This window comes from Plasmodium inui, assembly GCF_000524495.1.
Source record: "Plasmodium inui San Antonio 1 unplaced genomic scaffold supercont1.7, whole genome shotgun sequence".
NCBI lineage: Eukaryota > Apicomplexa > Aconoidasida > Haemosporida > Plasmodiidae > Plasmodium > Plasmodium inui.
Genome location: NW_008481841.1, coordinates 605,383 through 622,956, shown reverse-complemented (window position 1 = coordinate 622,956; position 17,574 = coordinate 605,383). Strand labels below are relative to the sequence as shown.

At 40.2% G+C, this 17,574-nt stretch overlaps 5 protein-coding genes across 5 annotated transcripts; 3 read left to right on the top strand and 2 right to left on the bottom strand.

The window, feature by feature from the left end:
• Positions 1 to 663: 663 nt before the first annotated feature.
• C922_02174 (hypothetical protein) lies at positions 664 to 3,203 on the top strand (the record flags this gene model as incomplete). Its single annotated transcript, XM_008817773.1, has 2 exons — positions 664 to 2,883; positions 3,102 to 3,203. The coding sequence occupies 2 exons, from the start codon at positions 664 to 666 to the stop codon at positions 3,201 to 3,203; spliced, it is 2,322 nt and encodes a 773-aa protein (XP_008815995.1).
• A 146-nt stretch (positions 3,204 to 3,349) lies between these two features.
• On the bottom strand, positions 3,350 to 4,276 carry C922_02173 (hypothetical protein; the record flags this gene model as incomplete). Its single annotated transcript, XM_008817772.1, has 2 exons — positions 3,350 to 3,475; positions 3,941 to 4,276. 2 exons carry the CDS (start codon positions 4,274 to 4,276, stop codon positions 3,350 to 3,352), a joined length of 462 nt encoding a protein of 153 aa, XP_008815994.1.
• A 1,046-nt stretch (positions 4,277 to 5,322) lies between these two features.
• On the top strand, positions 5,323 to 6,210 carry C922_02172 (hypothetical protein; the record flags this gene model as incomplete). Its single annotated transcript, XM_008817771.1, has 1 exon — positions 5,323 to 6,210. The coding sequence occupies one exon, from the start codon at positions 5,323 to 5,325 to the stop codon at positions 6,208 to 6,210; it is 888 nt and encodes a 295-aa protein (XP_008815993.1).
• Positions 6,211 to 7,171: 961 nt separating this feature from the next.
• On the bottom strand, positions 7,172 to 12,421 carry C922_02171 (hypothetical protein; the record flags this gene model as incomplete). Its single annotated transcript, XM_008817770.1, has 1 exon — positions 7,172 to 12,421. One exon carries the CDS (start codon positions 12,419 to 12,421, stop codon positions 7,172 to 7,174), a length of 5,250 nt encoding a protein of 1,749 aa, XP_008815992.1.
• A 4,380-nt stretch (positions 12,422 to 16,801) lies between these two features.
• Positions 16,802 to 17,431, top strand: C922_02170 (hypothetical protein; the record flags this gene model as incomplete). Its single annotated transcript, XM_008817769.1, has 2 exons — positions 16,802 to 17,073; positions 17,362 to 17,431. The coding sequence occupies 2 exons, from the start codon at positions 16,802 to 16,804 to the stop codon at positions 17,429 to 17,431; spliced, it is 342 nt and encodes a 113-aa protein (XP_008815991.1).
• Positions 17,432 to 17,574: the final 143 nt, after the last annotated feature.

Here is a 17,574-nt window from a genome sequence, read left to right as displayed (position 1 = left end):
ATCGTTGCGAATAGGTGCTAAAACAATTCAGTTGCACAGAGGGAACAATCCGAACAGGTCGAGGGGGCGCGGAAACAATACCGCAATTTTTCCACGCACCTACAAAGGTGGTGACATACGTCACATGTATAGCAGCTAATTGAATTCACCCCTCCTTTGGTTCAAATAAATGATACGTATATCTCCCCACTAATTTGTTGTTCCGAAAAGTGCCCTAAAAATTTCCCGCTGCTCGTCGGTGGAACATCTACATGGCCGTCATTGTTTTGTTCCAATTCTTAGTATGATAGTTATTGGTTTTATTTCACTCGAACGTTCTCTGAACTGGAGGGAGTAGAAAACTGGCGCTTTTCCACATTGGCCTTTGTTCCCTAATCGGGACTCACCTCGAGTGAAGAGCTGCGCTCTGCGAGCAGCGCATTGGGCTCTCCTTAGTGGTCATTACTTTTTTTTTTTTTTTTACCAATTGGAATAGTATATAACCCCCTTTTACGTTAACTTCGATCGCTTGGAGGACTCAAATTCGTGTATATCAACAAATGCAAAAGGGAAGGTGTGTCCCCAAAGAAGCCGCTGCGCAGAAGGTAAACGTGTGATCTTTGCGTGGCACGACGTCGGACGATCTTGAGAAAATGTTTCTAACGTGAACCCTCGTTTCGGCATATGAAAGACATTTTGATGAAGCTCATCCTGGCGAAAAGTCAACCCGGCAAACGTTCCTACGCGAGGAAGAGCAGCGCGATAGGGAGCGGCGTGATAACTAGCGGCGTGATAAGGAGGAGCACAATAATTGGCGACGCTATTCCCCCCTGCGTGAGTGCCCCCCCGCGCGCTAATACCACGTGCAAACGGATGCACTGCCACGCGGATGCCCCCCCCTTCGGCGAAGACAACTCCAGCTCCATAATAAACTACAAAATGGTGCTAGGCTTGAAAAAAGTAGAAATAAGCAACCTGTCGTCCATGTGCAGGGACTTCCACAATATCTTCCGAATTGACAAGCACCAATTGGTAAAGTACACAGATGATATTCTACCATTTGTGAGATACCTCAGGACAAGTGAGATCGTCATGATTTTACACCACTACGCTTTTATATGCTACCACAATGTGCACTTCTACGACAGTGTGTGGAGCCAAGCGATAAGCAGGCTACATGATATTGACTGTAAGGAGCTGGCGCTTATAATATACAGCATGGGGAAGATAAAGTACACGAATAAAGATATGCTCTCCTTTTTTGACAAGGAAATAAAAAAGTGGGTGAACAAATTTACAGGAAGGGATTGTTCCCTAATATTGAAAGGCTTGAAATGCTTAAATTATAACAGTGAAGAGATTTATTCACTTATTTATAATCGCATTTTAGCCATCTCGGATAATTTGAACATCCTAGATATCTGCATCATTTTGAATACCCACAGTAAAAGTAAGAACGTCAATTTGAATTTGTTTGAAACACTGCTGGACAAATCGCTGACCTTCTATTCAGTCCTAAATGAGCAGTGCATTGGGTCTCTACTATGGAGTGTCAGTCATGCTAACATTAAAGCGGAGAAATATTTTGCCTTGTTGGGTTTGAGGCTGCGCATGCTCATGCACGAGAAGTTCGTAAAGGAAGGAAAACTTCCTCGGAGAGATCCCTTTGAGGAAGATATCCCTCGAGTGGGGCAAAACTGCGGGGAAGATAAACCAGCAAGCAAATCGAAAAAGGAATGCCCCAAAAGGGGGGTCCATCAACCGGATGGCGCACCTGCATCAGACGACATAAATTATGAGGACAGCCAAACCAGCCGAAACGGATGCATAGATGATTTTAATTATGACGTCTTCGAAAATGACAGCGGATCGGATAACGGAAAAGGAAGCAAAAGCGAAAGCGCATCAAGCGATATGTCTGACCATATAGACAATTGGAACTTTCGACTGAGTTCCCACACCTTGTGTAAATATGAAAATGTCCTACCTTCCATTATCTACTCATATGGGAAGCAAAGAACTTATATGAAGCACAATATCTATGTGGACCGAAATTTATATAATCACATTCTTAACAGCTACAGTGCTGAGCATAGCATTAACAGTAGCCCGCAGGAAAGTGTTTACCTGTTTGATATATCGAGAAAAATTTTAAAAGATAAACACATTTTTTCAAATCCGAATGAGGGCCAGAAAAGAAATAAATTAAGAAAATATCATATTAAAAAATATTATCAGGATATAATTTATATAGTAAATAATTACCTGCCTTTTTTTTTGTGCAACATACACTACAATGATTTAAAAAATGTCCTCTTTGGGATTGCCAAAATTGAAATGCCTTTGAATAAAAAATTGCTTAACGATATATTCGAATTAATTGTTCGGTATGTAAAATCGAATTTGTACAAAAATTATGAACTTATCAATTTATCAAGGTCCTTATCTCTGTTGCCTCATGTCAAGGCAGACTTATGGTATTGCATCGTCGATTGTTACAAAAATAATTTCATGGAAAATACCAGTGTGAAGAATAACTGTTACATGTTTTATGTATTCTCCTTCGTTTGGAAAGGTTTGGCTAGCAAAAAATTTCAGGACTGCTTAATTCGTTATATATGTGAGAAAGCTGCTCATCTGTGCAAAGAGGACGTCATACACGTCATTAAAGGGTTGATTAATCTCAATTATTATCATGACGAGTTGGTAAAGAATGTAACTAATTATGTTATAAAGAATTACGAATCTTTTAACCTCATTGACATAGTATACATTCTAAAGTACTTCACGGCCATGCACCTACGGAACGAAACTGTCTTTTCCCTGTTTTCGCACACAATCAAGAAAAACAACACCCGCTGTAATTATGCGCTCATTTCGACCATTGCTTCTTTCTACCTGGAGGTTCGTTCGCCTACCCAACGGGGGGAAGGCCGGAGTAAACAACGCACGTTTGTTCCTGCCCGTGTGGTGGTGTGGCCGCGTGACCGTCTACCCATCTGACCGCTTGACCATCTACATGTGTGGCCTTTTTCCCGCGTCCTCATCTTCCGCCGTCCCCTTTTTAACTGCTCCTATATTGTGGCACCTCCTTCACCCATTTCCGTCGCTTCCCCTCTCAGATGGACATAACTCCCAGAGCAATTGAAGATATCCTACTGCAGGAGAGGATGAGCAGGGAAAAGAATTTCACCACGGAAGAGATTCACTGTGATGAGGAATAAAAAAAAAAGAAAAAAAGGGTGTCACAATTGGGGCATAACCCCGAATGCGGGTTGATGCAGATTTGGCCCTTTGCAACATGTGATTTTCCACCATAACGTACAAAAGACGCGCAAGTGCTGCGCGTGTGCGTACATGGGGGAACACCCTAATTCTTATAAAATTTGTAAAAAGAATTCATATGCGCTTCGGCTGTGTGTCCCCCTTCACTTTGCACGCCTGTGTTTGGTGCACTGTCCTTGAACGGATAGCAAAAAATGTTCTTTAAATATCTCTGATCGAAACCTTTTGGAAATAAATTTTCATTGCCCCATCTTCCGTTGCCCTTGATCACGTCGTGATTTAAGTTTAGACTTTCTCTCGTATATTTTGGCAGCTTAATATTATTTTTTATTTAATTTTTTTTTTTTTTTTTTTTTTTTTGGTTTTTATTTTTTTTTAAATAAGCGATGGCATTCAGTTCACTGTATATGCTGGGGCACCATAATCCCTGCGAGTTGCGCGCAAACAAGAGAGTAAAAGGGGAAAGCATGATTAAAAGCGCGATGGGGTAGTAATCCTCGCGCGGTTGGCAGTTGGTGGCGGACGGACGCCCGTTTCCCTCGCATGTTCGCGGAGTACCTCCACATATGCACGCACAAATAGACACACATATATACAGACACATCTTCGCCACGCATACGGGGATGTTCATATGTTGGCATTAAGTAACCCCCCTCGTAGGGTGGCCTGCATATACCTGGATGCTCCTCTTGTTCGAATACACCCTGGGCCCCCCGTGCTTCAAATAGTCAGAATTCCCCGCACTATCCTTATACAAATTAATCACATCGACAATATGTTTCGATTTGATGTCTTTCAATGATATTTCGTACCTGCTATTATTTATATATTCAAATATGGCCGTTGGCTCTTCATACTGTTCATGTTGTATTTCAAAATTTAAGTGTTTGTTTTCATCCCTATAATCTGGTAAAATGAACCTTAAAAAAAATCGAACATTCCTGCTGCTATGGCCCGTTTCACTGTACTTGAGGAGGATTTTTTTTAATTGGTACACTCCATTGGAACACATATTTTCCCCGACGTGAAGTGAATTTGGATCCTCCGTCCTTCCCGCGTTGGAGGCGGTACAGCAGAAGTAAACAACTTTTCGATCTTCTATTTCCGCCTGTTCTCTCCCCCATGCATCTAAGTCGACGCGCGAACTCTTCCACAAGGAGGCAAATAAAATGGGTCAATGGGGAAGCCTCAATTTTGAAAAATATGTCAAGTGTGGATTCATTTTTCAGTGGATCAAAGTGGAAAAAAAAAAAAAAAACAGAGAAAGCTAATTAAACAAGTAAATAAAACTCCTCTCGTAGCTTCTTCAAAATTTTAAAATTGAAAACTCCCCGTTTGTGCAACTATTACAGCATTTGACACACGATTTTTGCTCATAGCTTAAGGGAAAAGCACTTAAAAAAAGGTAATTTTCACATGTATGGCAAAATTGTGCCTGGTGGAACGGATACGTCGTATGAATGTTTTTTTATGTTAGCCTTTTTTTTTCAAATCTGTTCACTGCATTGCGCTCATGTGGCATAACAAATTGTGTAGGCGCCTTTTTGCCTTTTCACTTACCCCTTAACTTTGTTAATTTGCTTAATATACCTTTTTAATGGACCAGTTTGAGGCGTAACTCGTTTAACACAAAATTGGGGAATTTTCTCACGGCAAAAAATTTCTCCCCCTGTGCTTAGCGTAAACATTTACCAACGAGAAGTGCTGCCCCTGAAGCAGGTGTTAATACATTCCAGAAAAGTGTAAACAAAGGGGCATATCTCCGTGTATGTTAATCCCCTTCATATAATCGTAACACTTTTTTACACAATTCTTTTCATTTACCTCATTTGATGGCGCGGCGTCCGCCAACTTTGTGAAAAATCTTCAGAGAAGTTAGAACCCCTCTCTATTGTGCCCATCCATTTGGATGCGGCTGCTTAATGGGCTCACACTGGTGTATATGCGCCCCTGCGTATACGTGGCCACCGCGGACTTTTTTTTGGGAACAGCACGTTAGCATGTTGAAATTGGCTCATCCAACTTGCTCCCCCCAAATCACCACTTGGTGTTACCAGAATGGAAAAACACAGTACCTTTAAAAACCTCGTAAAACTGCACGGGGACATAAAGAGGGAAGAGCTGCTGGTGCTCTTCTTCCATAGCTGCATTTTGGACAATAATTTTATATACAAACTGAATGACGAAAAGAAATATGAAAAATCAGAGAATCATGAAAAAATAAAAATTTCAAATGGGTATATAAAACACATGAGTGATGCTGATAATGGGAAATTTTTCTTAAGTCGAATATTAATTGACCCTGAATGGAGAAGCAATTCAAGTAGCTACAACTTTCTGTACAAATCTGTAGACACCAATGACACCTACAACTTGAATTTGGTAAAAGTAGAGAATTCACTCCTTGTGCAAATTATCAACACTGCGCAGCCGTCTGTAGTTCACTCAGTAACAATTGACGTGGACGAATATGTAAAGAAGTGCCCTGCTGAAGAAGATGCAACGGATGACATGGAGGAGCGCGTGCAAATGGAAAACCTGGAGCAGGTATTCCATATTCATATATTAAGCCACATGAAAACAGGGAGCAGCAACAACATCCGTAGTGGTAACAGTAGTAGTAAGGAGAAAGGGCCAAAGGGACTCATCATAGAATCCAACGCAAATGAGCACTTTAGAAATGTTTTCCACACCAACTCGAACCCATACCTCTTACCAAACTTTAATGACAACCATTTTGATGATAAAAATCCGAACCTTGGACGAAATCTAATTCCGGATCTTAGAAATAATGTCCCCATTTTAAAACCAGATGGATTGCTAGTCGGCCCGGACAATAAATTTTTTAACCCGAAAAATTTGCGCTATGACCCAATTGGGCCCTTTGGAAATGAGCCCAATGCCGACAACAAACCGTTTGAGTTTCGGGACAATTTCCCCTTTTAGGGATATCAAGCTGGAAAAACGCGCTGTGCCAAAATGTGCGAACAGATATGTATGTAAGTGAAATAATTTTGGTGGAATCTTGTCTCTAAATATGCCAGCACTATTGTAATGTCCTTCTTTTTTCTTTTTTTCTTTTGTTTTTTTTGTTTTACCGCCTTTATGCTAGTTTATATGTGCTGGCCCACTGGACGAGAGCAGACGTAACCCCGCGTGAGATGCACCCTATTCGACATTGAAGTACGCCTAATGAGTAGGCGCTTTTCTGTAGTATCCCCCGATGCTCCATTGAAAGGAGTCCTTTTGCTTCTTCCAGGCGGGACATACACACCGCATGGCGTTTCCCTTTTTGTGCCATTTGAGCTTTAGCTCGTAAGGACATACTGGACAACACACATAGCCGTCGCAACTATGTCGTGTTAAGCTAAGTTGGGACAGACTCCCCACCACGGTGAGCTAAGCTGCGGAACACATTGTACTATATATATATACGTATATAATGTGCAAATAATATGTAGATTTTTTTTTTTTTTCCAAACCGGGGGACGTAATTTCACCGTTGCGGCGACCATCGTCACCATGACGCTTTACAAAGTGACAATCATTTCGACTGCTGTCTTATTTCCCGCGATGGGAGGTATGTCAAGAGATTTGCAAAAGAGTCTCCTTGGAGGAGAAAACAAAAAAGAAGGTAAAAACAAATGTGTAGGAGAGTTAATTCGCAAACGGTCTGTTATTGGCTAATGAACGGTCAATTAATGACCATTGGACGGTCAATTAATGGCCAATTAGCGGCCACTTGTGCAAGGGTGCTTTCCAAATGTGATACAAATGTTATGGACAGCTTTGCCACGGGGGAATTATTTCCGCCCCAACGAACGAAACACGCACCTGCATATTACCATTCGTTTTGCAGAGGGGCGAAACTGCCCCCGTGCGTGCCGAAGCTTCCAACTCGTTACACCTACTGCTTAAACAAAATTTGTCGCGAAAAATTGGGCAAAATACTTTGCACGACGAACACGAGCTCTTTGTTCGCCTTGCAGTAGTTATACAGCATATCGATAAAATAATTGCTGTTTTTCAAATTTTCACTGATTTCCATCGTTGTGGGGGTTGTGCTAGGCTGTCCTTCACCAATGTTCGAAGCTGTTTCATCGCCTTTTTTGGTAATACTGGTGGAGAGGTCGACGTACGAAGCTTCTTTTCTTAACGCGGCGGATGGCAGTAAAGAAGTGCCCCTTCGTTTTAATTCCTCCTGGTTGTAATTTAGTGTTTTCACTTCCTCATTATTTGCGCTTATACTCATTCGTTCCACACTTCCCGGATCATCTTCAGCATCTATCACTTTGATTAATTCTATGGGTTCGTTTTTAACGCCAATGTTTGTACCATTTCGCGGGGCGCTCGTGTGTTCGCTGATCTGGGCTGCTTTCCCCACGTGATGGCAGACCTTCATTAGGTGATCTATGCAATTGGTTGGTTCGGTTAGCGGTTCGGTTAGTGGTCCCTCCGCCGGGGCATCTCCCCCCCTCAGTCGCTCCCTCCCAACGTCAAACTCGTCGCCAATCCCAAAATGATCATCGTCATTGTACAGCTGCTGGAAAAAGCTCAATATTTCCCTCTCCTCAGAGTTCTTATCTACCTTCCCCGAGGGGTCGGCAAATCCATATTTATTCTCACTAATATTGATTTCATTTTGCCCTTCACAGTTTCCATCTGCGTCCTGTTCCGGCTGTCTCAATCCAACAGAGTAAAGAAAGCTTTTCAAATCGAAGGAGGGATTTTCATTCTCACTAGTTAGAACGAAATTGTAATCGATTATGTTTTTGTTATACAAAGAATTTTCTATTTTTTTATTAATCACCTCAACCTTCTCATCGAACAGGTCTTCTTCCGTTACTTTCTCGGTCAAAATTTTCATCTTGGTTTTAAATTTCTTGTACTTTATTTTGATTACTTTGTTTCTCATTTTGTAGTGCTTAATAATCTTACCCCAGGCGTCGCATTTTTTCAAGAAGCTGCAGTTTCCGAAAAGGAACAGATTGTACTTGGCTCGGGTTAGTGCCACGTTTAGTCGTTTATAACTCGAGAAAAACATGTTCGAGTCGTCCACTTCGTCGTCCACATGGTCCTCCGCGGAGGATGCGGAGCTTATGTTAGGCAGCTTTTCTTCCTGGTTCATCACATTCTCTTCCTGTTTCGGCATGTTTTCTCCCCGTTTCGTTACGTTCTCTTCCCGTTTCATCACGTGACTAGCGGCAGCGTTGGCATTTTTCCTTTTCTTCCTCTTGAGCGAACCCTTCGTCCGAACGCACACAAATATGATGATGTCCTTTTCCGTCCCCTGAAAACCATCCACCGTCCCAATGTCAATAAAATTAGAAATATTACTCTTGTAGCCCTTTCTTGTGAAGAACATTTTTAGCTCCTTCTTTAGAAAAAACTTCTCCGTGGCGTACGGGGTGATGATACCTATTCGTTTGTACCACTCCTTCACATTCTCTGCGGTAAAGATGAAATGCAAAAACTCGATAAACTGCAATACGGCTTCGCTTTCTTCAATGTTGATATAAGAGTTTTTTATTTTCCTTTGTTTCGAAAAGGATATGTCGTAAAAAACGCTATGTCTAAGGAAGGGGATGATAAACCAATCAATTGCCCCTTGGTTTTTCTTACATAAATTTATGTCGTGAAAGTTTGAGGGCAATAAATTTCCAAAGTTACTCTCCATAAAGTGAAATAAATCGAATTTGTAAAAAAGGTCACGTTGCATAATTCGTCCCGTGTGTGGATCCCCTGGATCACTCCTCAACTTTGTGATGTACTTATTCATCTGCATCTCTTTAAAAAGGGTAAATAGAAAATAAGGGGCATCGGTAATTTTATTCCTGTAGTAGTACTTATTTGGGAAGTGTGAAATGTCTGGGTGCATCCTATACTGAATGGACAACAAATTATATTTGCTCTTATTCATCTTATGCTTCTTTTGTAATCGTTCGAAGAGAGACCTGGCATACTTGCGCCGCTTTGCAAATAGAGAGAACACCGTCGCGGACAGCTGCTTTGGATCTCCTACCAGAATAATTTTCTTGCAAGAGAAGGACAGAGGTATCAAAATGTCCAATTCGACCGACTGAGACGCTTCATCAATTATAATTGCATCGAACGAGTCAATGTAGTTAACTAGGGACGCGTTCGAACTGGCAGAAAGGGTTGAACAAATAATTGTGGACGTTTTCAATAAGTTCTTTTTTATAATTTTATTTTCTTCCTCCTTATTAAGAAATAAAAATAACTGTTCTTTAAATTCGAGGCTAAATTCTAATATGTCTGTGCTTACATTTTTCCCTATTCTTGTCACTATAGGATTAAAAAAGTTTCCATTTTCGTCTAAAATTCCGCTACTTGACGATATTAGCCTTCTCAAAATTTCATCAATAGCTGCGTTAGATGGCGCACACACGAGTATCCTTTTGTTCTTAATTAAGTTTAGCTTGTTTATCTTTTCTTTTTTGAAAGTGGCTTGTTGTGTCTCTTCCGACGGGTTCTTCCTTTTCCACTTTCTTTTTTCTCTAACGGGGACGAGGTTGGAACTGCTGCTTATTAATTCGTTTTTCGCCCCTTTGAGTGATACATCCCCCGATGTGCTGGCCGCAAAGGAGTATGCATTGGAATCACTGACGTAGTAGGAATAGTTCAGCTTCTCATTGGCATTCCTTTCCTCCACCCAGTGGGACTTCTTTGTCATATAATCGCTGGTATTCACATAGGAGTTATAATACGACTCCGTTAAACCAATCAAATTTTTGATTCTGTTTTCATTATTTTTAAGGATGTCCTCCTCGCCTGAATTATTTCCATCCACATGGGTGTCATCACTTTTTAACATCCTACTAGACGCATTCATAATGCTCAGATGAATTGCATACGCATAATTGTTTTCATTTTTGTTTCCTTTACTGACGTGGAAGACGTTTTGGTTTTTTTCTTCTTTGTTTTTTTCAATGTGATCAAAAAAGTCCTCGTATTCTATTGCATCGAAGCAGTTGTCGTTAAAGTAGCAGTGGTCATTTTTTTTGTTGTAATTGATCCAAACGTACGGGCTCTTCTTCTTTTTCTTTCCCCTTTCTTCTTCTCCTTCGTCTTGTCCCTCCCATTGTACCTCCTCTTGTCCTTCCTCTTCTCCTTCCTCTTCTCCGTCCTCTTCTCCTTCTTCGTCTCCCTCCGCATTGGCAGATAAGAAATTCTCACTTAGGGGGCTCCTAGTACTACGATTCATTTCACCCTTTTGAAAAAAAATGAGTGCACTGATAATTCCCAAAATTGTCGTAGTTTTTCCTGTCCCGGGGGGACCTTGAATGAGCGTAATCCCGTCATTCACTATGCTGTTGTTAATGGCCCTTAATTGGTACTTATTGTAAATGTTCAGGAATTTATTTTTTAGCGCCTCTGGTATGTAATGGAAGCCTCCATATTGCTGCTCCCCATGGAGGGGGGGTTCCCCTCCAACTGAATTGTTATTCTTCTTCGCATTGTTCTTCTGTACAACAGTGTGTTGACCTAATGAGGACTTCTCCCCTTTGACATTCGCTTGGATATTTTTCGTCATCCTACATTTCCTGCTCGGATTTTGACTATCATCCTCATTAAAAGTGGGTTCCCCCCCTTCCACACCGACGTGTTCCGTGCCTCCTGACCATTTGAACTTCATCAAATAGTCCTTAATTTTTTGCTTAAGGGTTTCCTCCTCCAGATCGTCTGATTGATTTGGATGCCCATTCAATGCTTCATCTGGGATGGCTTCTCCAGGGTGGATTTCCTCTTGTTCACCATCTGGTACTTTGTCTGACTTAACCTGGTCAACGTGTCCAACATCTATGTGTCTTTTTTTTCTCTTCTTGGTCTGAAGAGGGGTGAAGTCCCCCTGGTGGCTGGTGTTGTCGTCCTGTTTAACCTCCCCCGTAGAAGTGACGCTCTCGGCATGTTGGTTAGCTTCCCCACTTTGGTCAACTTCGACAATTTCATTCAACAAGGCGGAGTTCCTAAAATTGAACAAGCAGTTAAACAATCGAAGGGTCGAAATTAAACTGGTCACCTTGGATACACGCGCAAAGTAATGATCTAATTTATCAGCCACGAAAATTTCGTAAATGATATCTTTCCTGATTTTGTCAATGATATCAAAATTTTTATAATTTAAATTAAATTTGACTTTAATTTGTTCCTTATTTTTTGAAATCACGTAACCTAACAGATGACGGACGCAATATTTTCTGATCATGTAAATGTCGTCATTCGTCTCGTCATTCGCTTCGTCATTCGCTTCGTCATTCGTTTTGTCATTCGTTTCGTCTTTGATTTCGTCATTCGTTTTGTCTTTCCCCGAGTTGGTGATATCAATTGGGTTTGTGTTTTCGACGAGTTCCTCCTCGGTCACTTCTTCCTCTTTCAGTTCCTCCCCATTGAGTGGGCCTTCCGAATGGGTGCACGAGCCAGAGGAAGCTACCTCGAGTTTGTCCTTTTCCGAATCACTAGATATTACCTCTTCCTCATTCGTCTTTACGGAACAAAACATAGGGGTGTAAATATTATGTGAGTCACTTTTTGCAGTTCTTTTGGGAATAAACCTCAGCAAAATAAGATCTCCATAAAAAAGGTTTGCATAGACGAGGCTGTCATAAGCTATGTTTATGTTGAATTCAAAGTTGTAAATCTCCTTGGGGGTGTTAACCAGCGTCACGTCGTACTCTTTTATATTTTCATTTTCCTTTTTATTGTTTATTAATTGCTGCGTTTCGATCAGGAATAGGGGGAAGTAGGAATAAAAATATTCCTCAAAATTTCTGTATACATCTGGCAGGGGGTAAATATCTACATTTATTTTTAGGCGATTTTTTACACCATTGGAATCAAGCTCTTTTTCGCTCCTCAAGCATGTGTAATAATTCCACCTCAAAATTATATTAACCAGATAATCAGAAACATCTGTGTATTTCTTCTCTATAATGAATGAGTTTAGTATCAACAGGATGTTGTCATTTGTCTGCTTCTCCACGTCTTCTTCATTTAGGTTGAAACAACTCGAATTGCTAATTTCTTTCTTTATGCCTTCCTCTAGCTCCTTAAATTCATTATCCTTTGCATATTTGGCAAATATCTTCCAGTCGAAAAAAATCTTCACAAAGTGCTCATCGTCCCACTCTTCCCACATTTTAATGCGATGGGGAAAGTGCCCCTGGGGGTTCCCCTCTCGACAGGAGGTACCCCTTGGTAGAGTGTCCCCCTTGACGGATTGTCCCGCTTGACTGATTACCCCGTTTGACGTACTGTACCTTTCGCTAACTTTTACTGTGATAACATGTGCATCTACATAATTTAGAACCCCACCCCCTACAATTTCTCTTCCTTTCGCTTAACATGTCACTCCTCATTTCGTTTGCCCCTTTCGAGATTCCGCTTTTTTCTCCCTTTGGATGGTTACATTAATCTTTTTTTTTTTTAAAATAAATGTGAAAAAAAAATGTTGAAGGTAGGAAATAATGAAAACATGCACGGAGAAGAAACCTGCGCCTTGAATAGTTCCTGTTAAAATGCATCGGTTTCGATCCTACCTCCTTTTTTGTTCTCCTCTCTCATCATTTGTTTTGCTTCCTTCTTTTTTTTTTTTTTTTAATTTTCATCGCAACATTTTCAGATACCTTACATACGCATTAAGAAGCGTTCCTGGAATGCTACTTGACCCAAAAGAAAATAAAAAAAAAAAAATTACCATTCTTTTATGCGTTCACGTAGGGGAGAGGGTAGGGCGTTTCTACAGAATCATCATTTTTAAATGTGACATGTAGGTAGGGGTGGGCCCTTTTTTTTTGAGAGAAATCTTTCATTCTTATGCACATATCATCCCATTGTAATGTGTTTTTTTTTTTTTTTATCTGAGTGGAATGCGGCTATGTGCCATGTGTCATGTGCTACACCTTCCCATGAATTCACGGCAACGTTCGAAATCTGTTTCTAAGCATTTTCTTTCCAGTCATGTTCGTCTCAAGGTCGCTCTTCACTCAGGAGAACACACGTGTAGTTTTTTAATAGGGTTGCGGATATAACCTGGTTATTCTTCATCAGAAATGGCTCGTTAGCGATTTTGCATTTATGCAATTTTGCTCCCATACCGCGCTTCCGTTTCACCCGTTTTCCACTTTGTCATTCCCGCCACGTGCCCTGCAGGATGGGTGATCCGAACTGCTGCTAATGATGCTAATGCTGCTAAACGTGTACTGACCCTCCAAGGGGGTTCTACAGCAGAACCGGCTCATTGGCATCGTTGGTGGGAGGTGCAATGTGCTCAATGGGTGTGATGGACAGATTTGCTCACATATGTATGCGTAAGTGGATATATATGCTATCGCTAATACAACGTGCTATTTCTTTCCTTTCCAATCAGCCTCTTTGCAAAAATTTGCACGCAACGACTACCACGTTGTGGTTCTATTACATGTCTAAGGTTTGCTACATGATAGGACTAATGCATAGGGCGTCATACATGTCCTATTTTAATTTTCCCCCTGTTTTTCCATTGCGCATTTTTATGAACAAATTTTTAAATTATTCAAAAAAAAAAAAAAAAAAGGAAGTTCGCTTCATTTTACTTCTTATCATTAAGGTGATACAGAATCTTAACTCTTTACATGCAAAGCAGATTGTCGAATAATTGGCACCTAAACAAAATGAATGGCTACAATGCGCGATTTCTAATGCCTTCGCGTTCGTGCCATGAAATTATACTTTTTTCTTTTTTTTTCCCCATCGCTTTGTCATCGTTTGCCTTTTTTCGTGTACTTCTTAAGAAGAACTTTGAAGAATCACCACACGGGCAGTTTCTTCCTCCTCCCCTGTGGAGGAAGGAAAATCACAACGTTTAAGCAGAAGGTACAGCATTATACTTTCGGAACGGTTTGTTTGACTGGTTTTAATAGATCGAGGGGGGAGAAAGAAAGAGCTGGTTTTCCTGACCTCATAACTCAACCCAGCAGAACCGAAATATAAATCGGCAGCGCGATCATTTTAATGTTATTGAACATGCCTTTTTTTATAAGACAAAACGCGGAGGCGTACCCAAAATAAGGGTCTCTAACAACGTAAAGGGAAACATCAAAAAAAAAAAAAACGTTTATGTATACTTTTCGAAACGTGTAGATATTTATATAATTACTTCATAGCATGAATACATCTGTACGAATACATAATATGCAGACTTATGAGTGATGCCCCTCAATCTTAGCCTTTTTGGGGAAGTTTATTAAAAATAGAAAGAGGGGTAACAATCGCGCACGCATATAGCAGCATGCACAGCGTGAATTGTCACGACAGATGGTGACTGTATATTAGGCGAATAAATGATTACAATGAAGTTTTTCACTTTGCTTTATTTTTTTTTTTTCTTTTCTTCTTGTTCTACCATGGGATATGGGCCAACTTGACATACCCACGGGCTAGGTTAAGGCAGTTAATTGACCGGAAACTGTTCACTATCAGTAGGGAAAAAAAAAAAACAGCAAATAAAAACAGCAATAAAATCAGCAAATGAACAGCGGGCGGTTAATAAGGAATAATAAATACTAAAAAAATGCAACAGGAAGAAAAAGGTGCTAAAGGAGAGAAAAAATCTAAATCCTTTTTACAAAGAAGGCGCAGCAGAACAGTATATGTTTTTAATATTATATAATTATTTGCAGTCGCGTTTTATTTACATTAGTGAGGTCAATTTTTTCGCAGCAAAATTTAGGGGTTATCGCCCAGAGGGGGCATAAAAAATAAACGGTGAACCGTACGTGTTGTCAACAAAGAGACTTATAAATATATGTATGCATCTATGCATGTATGTACAAAACAGTTGCGTGATTTGGGGGCCAACGAGGGGTTAATTCAAATGCTCATTTGTAGGCACATACTCGCTCATGGACGCAAGAATCGAAATTAAAATAGGGGTCAAATAAGACAAAAAAATGCATTGCCTCTCCCCTCCCCCCAAACGTTTTCCTGACAGGAAGAAACAAACCTGGATATAATAGAAGAAACCAAATGATAACAGAGACACTACGCACATATCAGGATCAGCCTTACAGTGCGGTACAGGTAAAATCTGTTACTTAGCGCCGATACTGAAATAAAATGAAACAATAAAGAAAAACTTAGATCTTGTAAGAATAACAAAATGGCGACATAAGACCGTTCCGGCAATGCAGTAGCACGAAAATCACCGATGGAATAAATTCCAGTGCCCCTCTCTTCTTCTTAGATAGCGCTCATCAAACATAGTAGCAGCATATATAACATAACATATATGTATAGGGTCTCCACCACCACCACAGGTATATATAGGACATACAACGCTTATATGTCGCTATATGTGGAGCTACCCATGGGACGCTGCAATATTATTATGCTTATTTGTTTTTATATGCATACCTCCTATCGCGGCGCATGCTACTTGCTTTCCCCCCCTTCGCGCAACCCGGAGTTAAAAGGAAAGAAGAACAAACTGCTAGCCCGCCAACAAATTCATTCTGCATATTCTGAGAGTGAGCGATGATAGAATTTAAAACCCCAAAGCTGAAGCGTAAAAATACTTACTACAACGACATTATTAGATAAACATGAACAATTAGAGTATGCCAAATAAAATAGTTCTACCACCAGATCAAATACTTTTCATTTTATGGCAAAGAAATACTTAGGCCCCCCATCTATCAGCTGTTTCTTTACCCGCCATATGAACTTTTCTAGCTTCGAAAAAAAAGAATTGCATTATTCTAAAAAAAATATTCACATGAAATGAATGGATTGAGATTACCGACTTATCAGCTTTTTTTGTAACTCCCCTATGCTATGAATATACATATCACGGAGATATCTCTCTTTCGAATGCTTAAATGACAAAAAAAAAAAAATTAAATACAATTTTTTTTTAAGCTAAAATATATTTTATATGCCTAAAAAATATTTATACATAACTGTATGCAAAAATAATATTTGCGTGCAAGTATACGCGCGTAAGCAAAAAAATATATCAAAAAGATTAGGTCGCTTTTAAGAAAAAAAAAGAAAAAAAAAATTTTTTGTTTTTCCAAAAAATAGTACATCGAAAAAGTATAAAAAGCATATATATGTAATATATTATATTACGTAGGCATACCTCGCGAAGAAGCATTTATCTCATTTTAATTGCGTTTAAATAGCATTCCTTAGTGGCATCGAAAAAGTACAAAAATAAAAGATTACGCAAGAATTGCAGAAATTGCGAAACACTACAAGTCAATAAGCTTTACTCGAACATCATTACCATTAGAAGCCACCCTTTGGGGGGATATTTCTAACCTCACGTGGGAACTGCTACGCATACCATTTAGTTTAGCGTTAATACCAGTGGCGCAAACGCAGAGCGTGAAGCCGCTAAGCATATATACAACATACCATAAACATACGCAAAACAGGAGGTGCTGCGCCTACGCGCTCCATAATCCCCTTTTTCCCAACAGTAGCCATATTTTAAAAAAATCCCCTCCCCCCTCTCAGCAAACAAATCGCAGACAGAATGAAGCTGAAATTAAACTTCGCGAAAAAGAAAAGAGGGTTTGACCTCTCCATAATCGAAGGTTGCAAATCCCTCTTTGGGAAACTATTCGGAAGCGGTGTTGACAAATATTTTAAAATAGTTAACCTTGCAATAATTACAATATTCGTCACAGTTTTGAATTATATATACGCCTTTGATACAAAATATGGAAAGAGGAAGAACAAAAACTTGCTCTACATGTACTACGGATTTTTAGTATGTCTGGTGGGGTTCGCCATCAGCATTAACTGGTAAGGCCGGCCGCACGAGCGATTAGCGTGTGTGCAGAAAAAAAAAATGCCTCTCTCCGTATACACGTGCCTATGTACGCATGTGAATATAGGATCATGCACATGTATACACATCCACGTATGCACATATATCGCCCCGCGCGCCGCACATAGCCGCTGTTATAAGTAGCCCTCTAACATGGGTACCTATATTGTGCCCCCACATATACATATGTCTCTGTACCTTCCCCCTTCTGTGGAACACAAATTCACACCGTGCTCTTCCCTCATCGTTTGAAATTTCTACAGGATATACTTTGAGTATGTCAAGAATAAGAAGAAGAAAGGCTCCCCCTTGGAAGTTAAAAGTAAGATATGATTGATGATGGATGCGCTGTTGTGGACAATTTATTATTTCACCCTTTTTTGCAACGGTTGCTTTTGGGTATCATTGTGCATGTTCTGTCTGCGCCCCATTTGAGCGTGCTCTCTTGATCATTCTGCCCATACATTGCGCCTGCA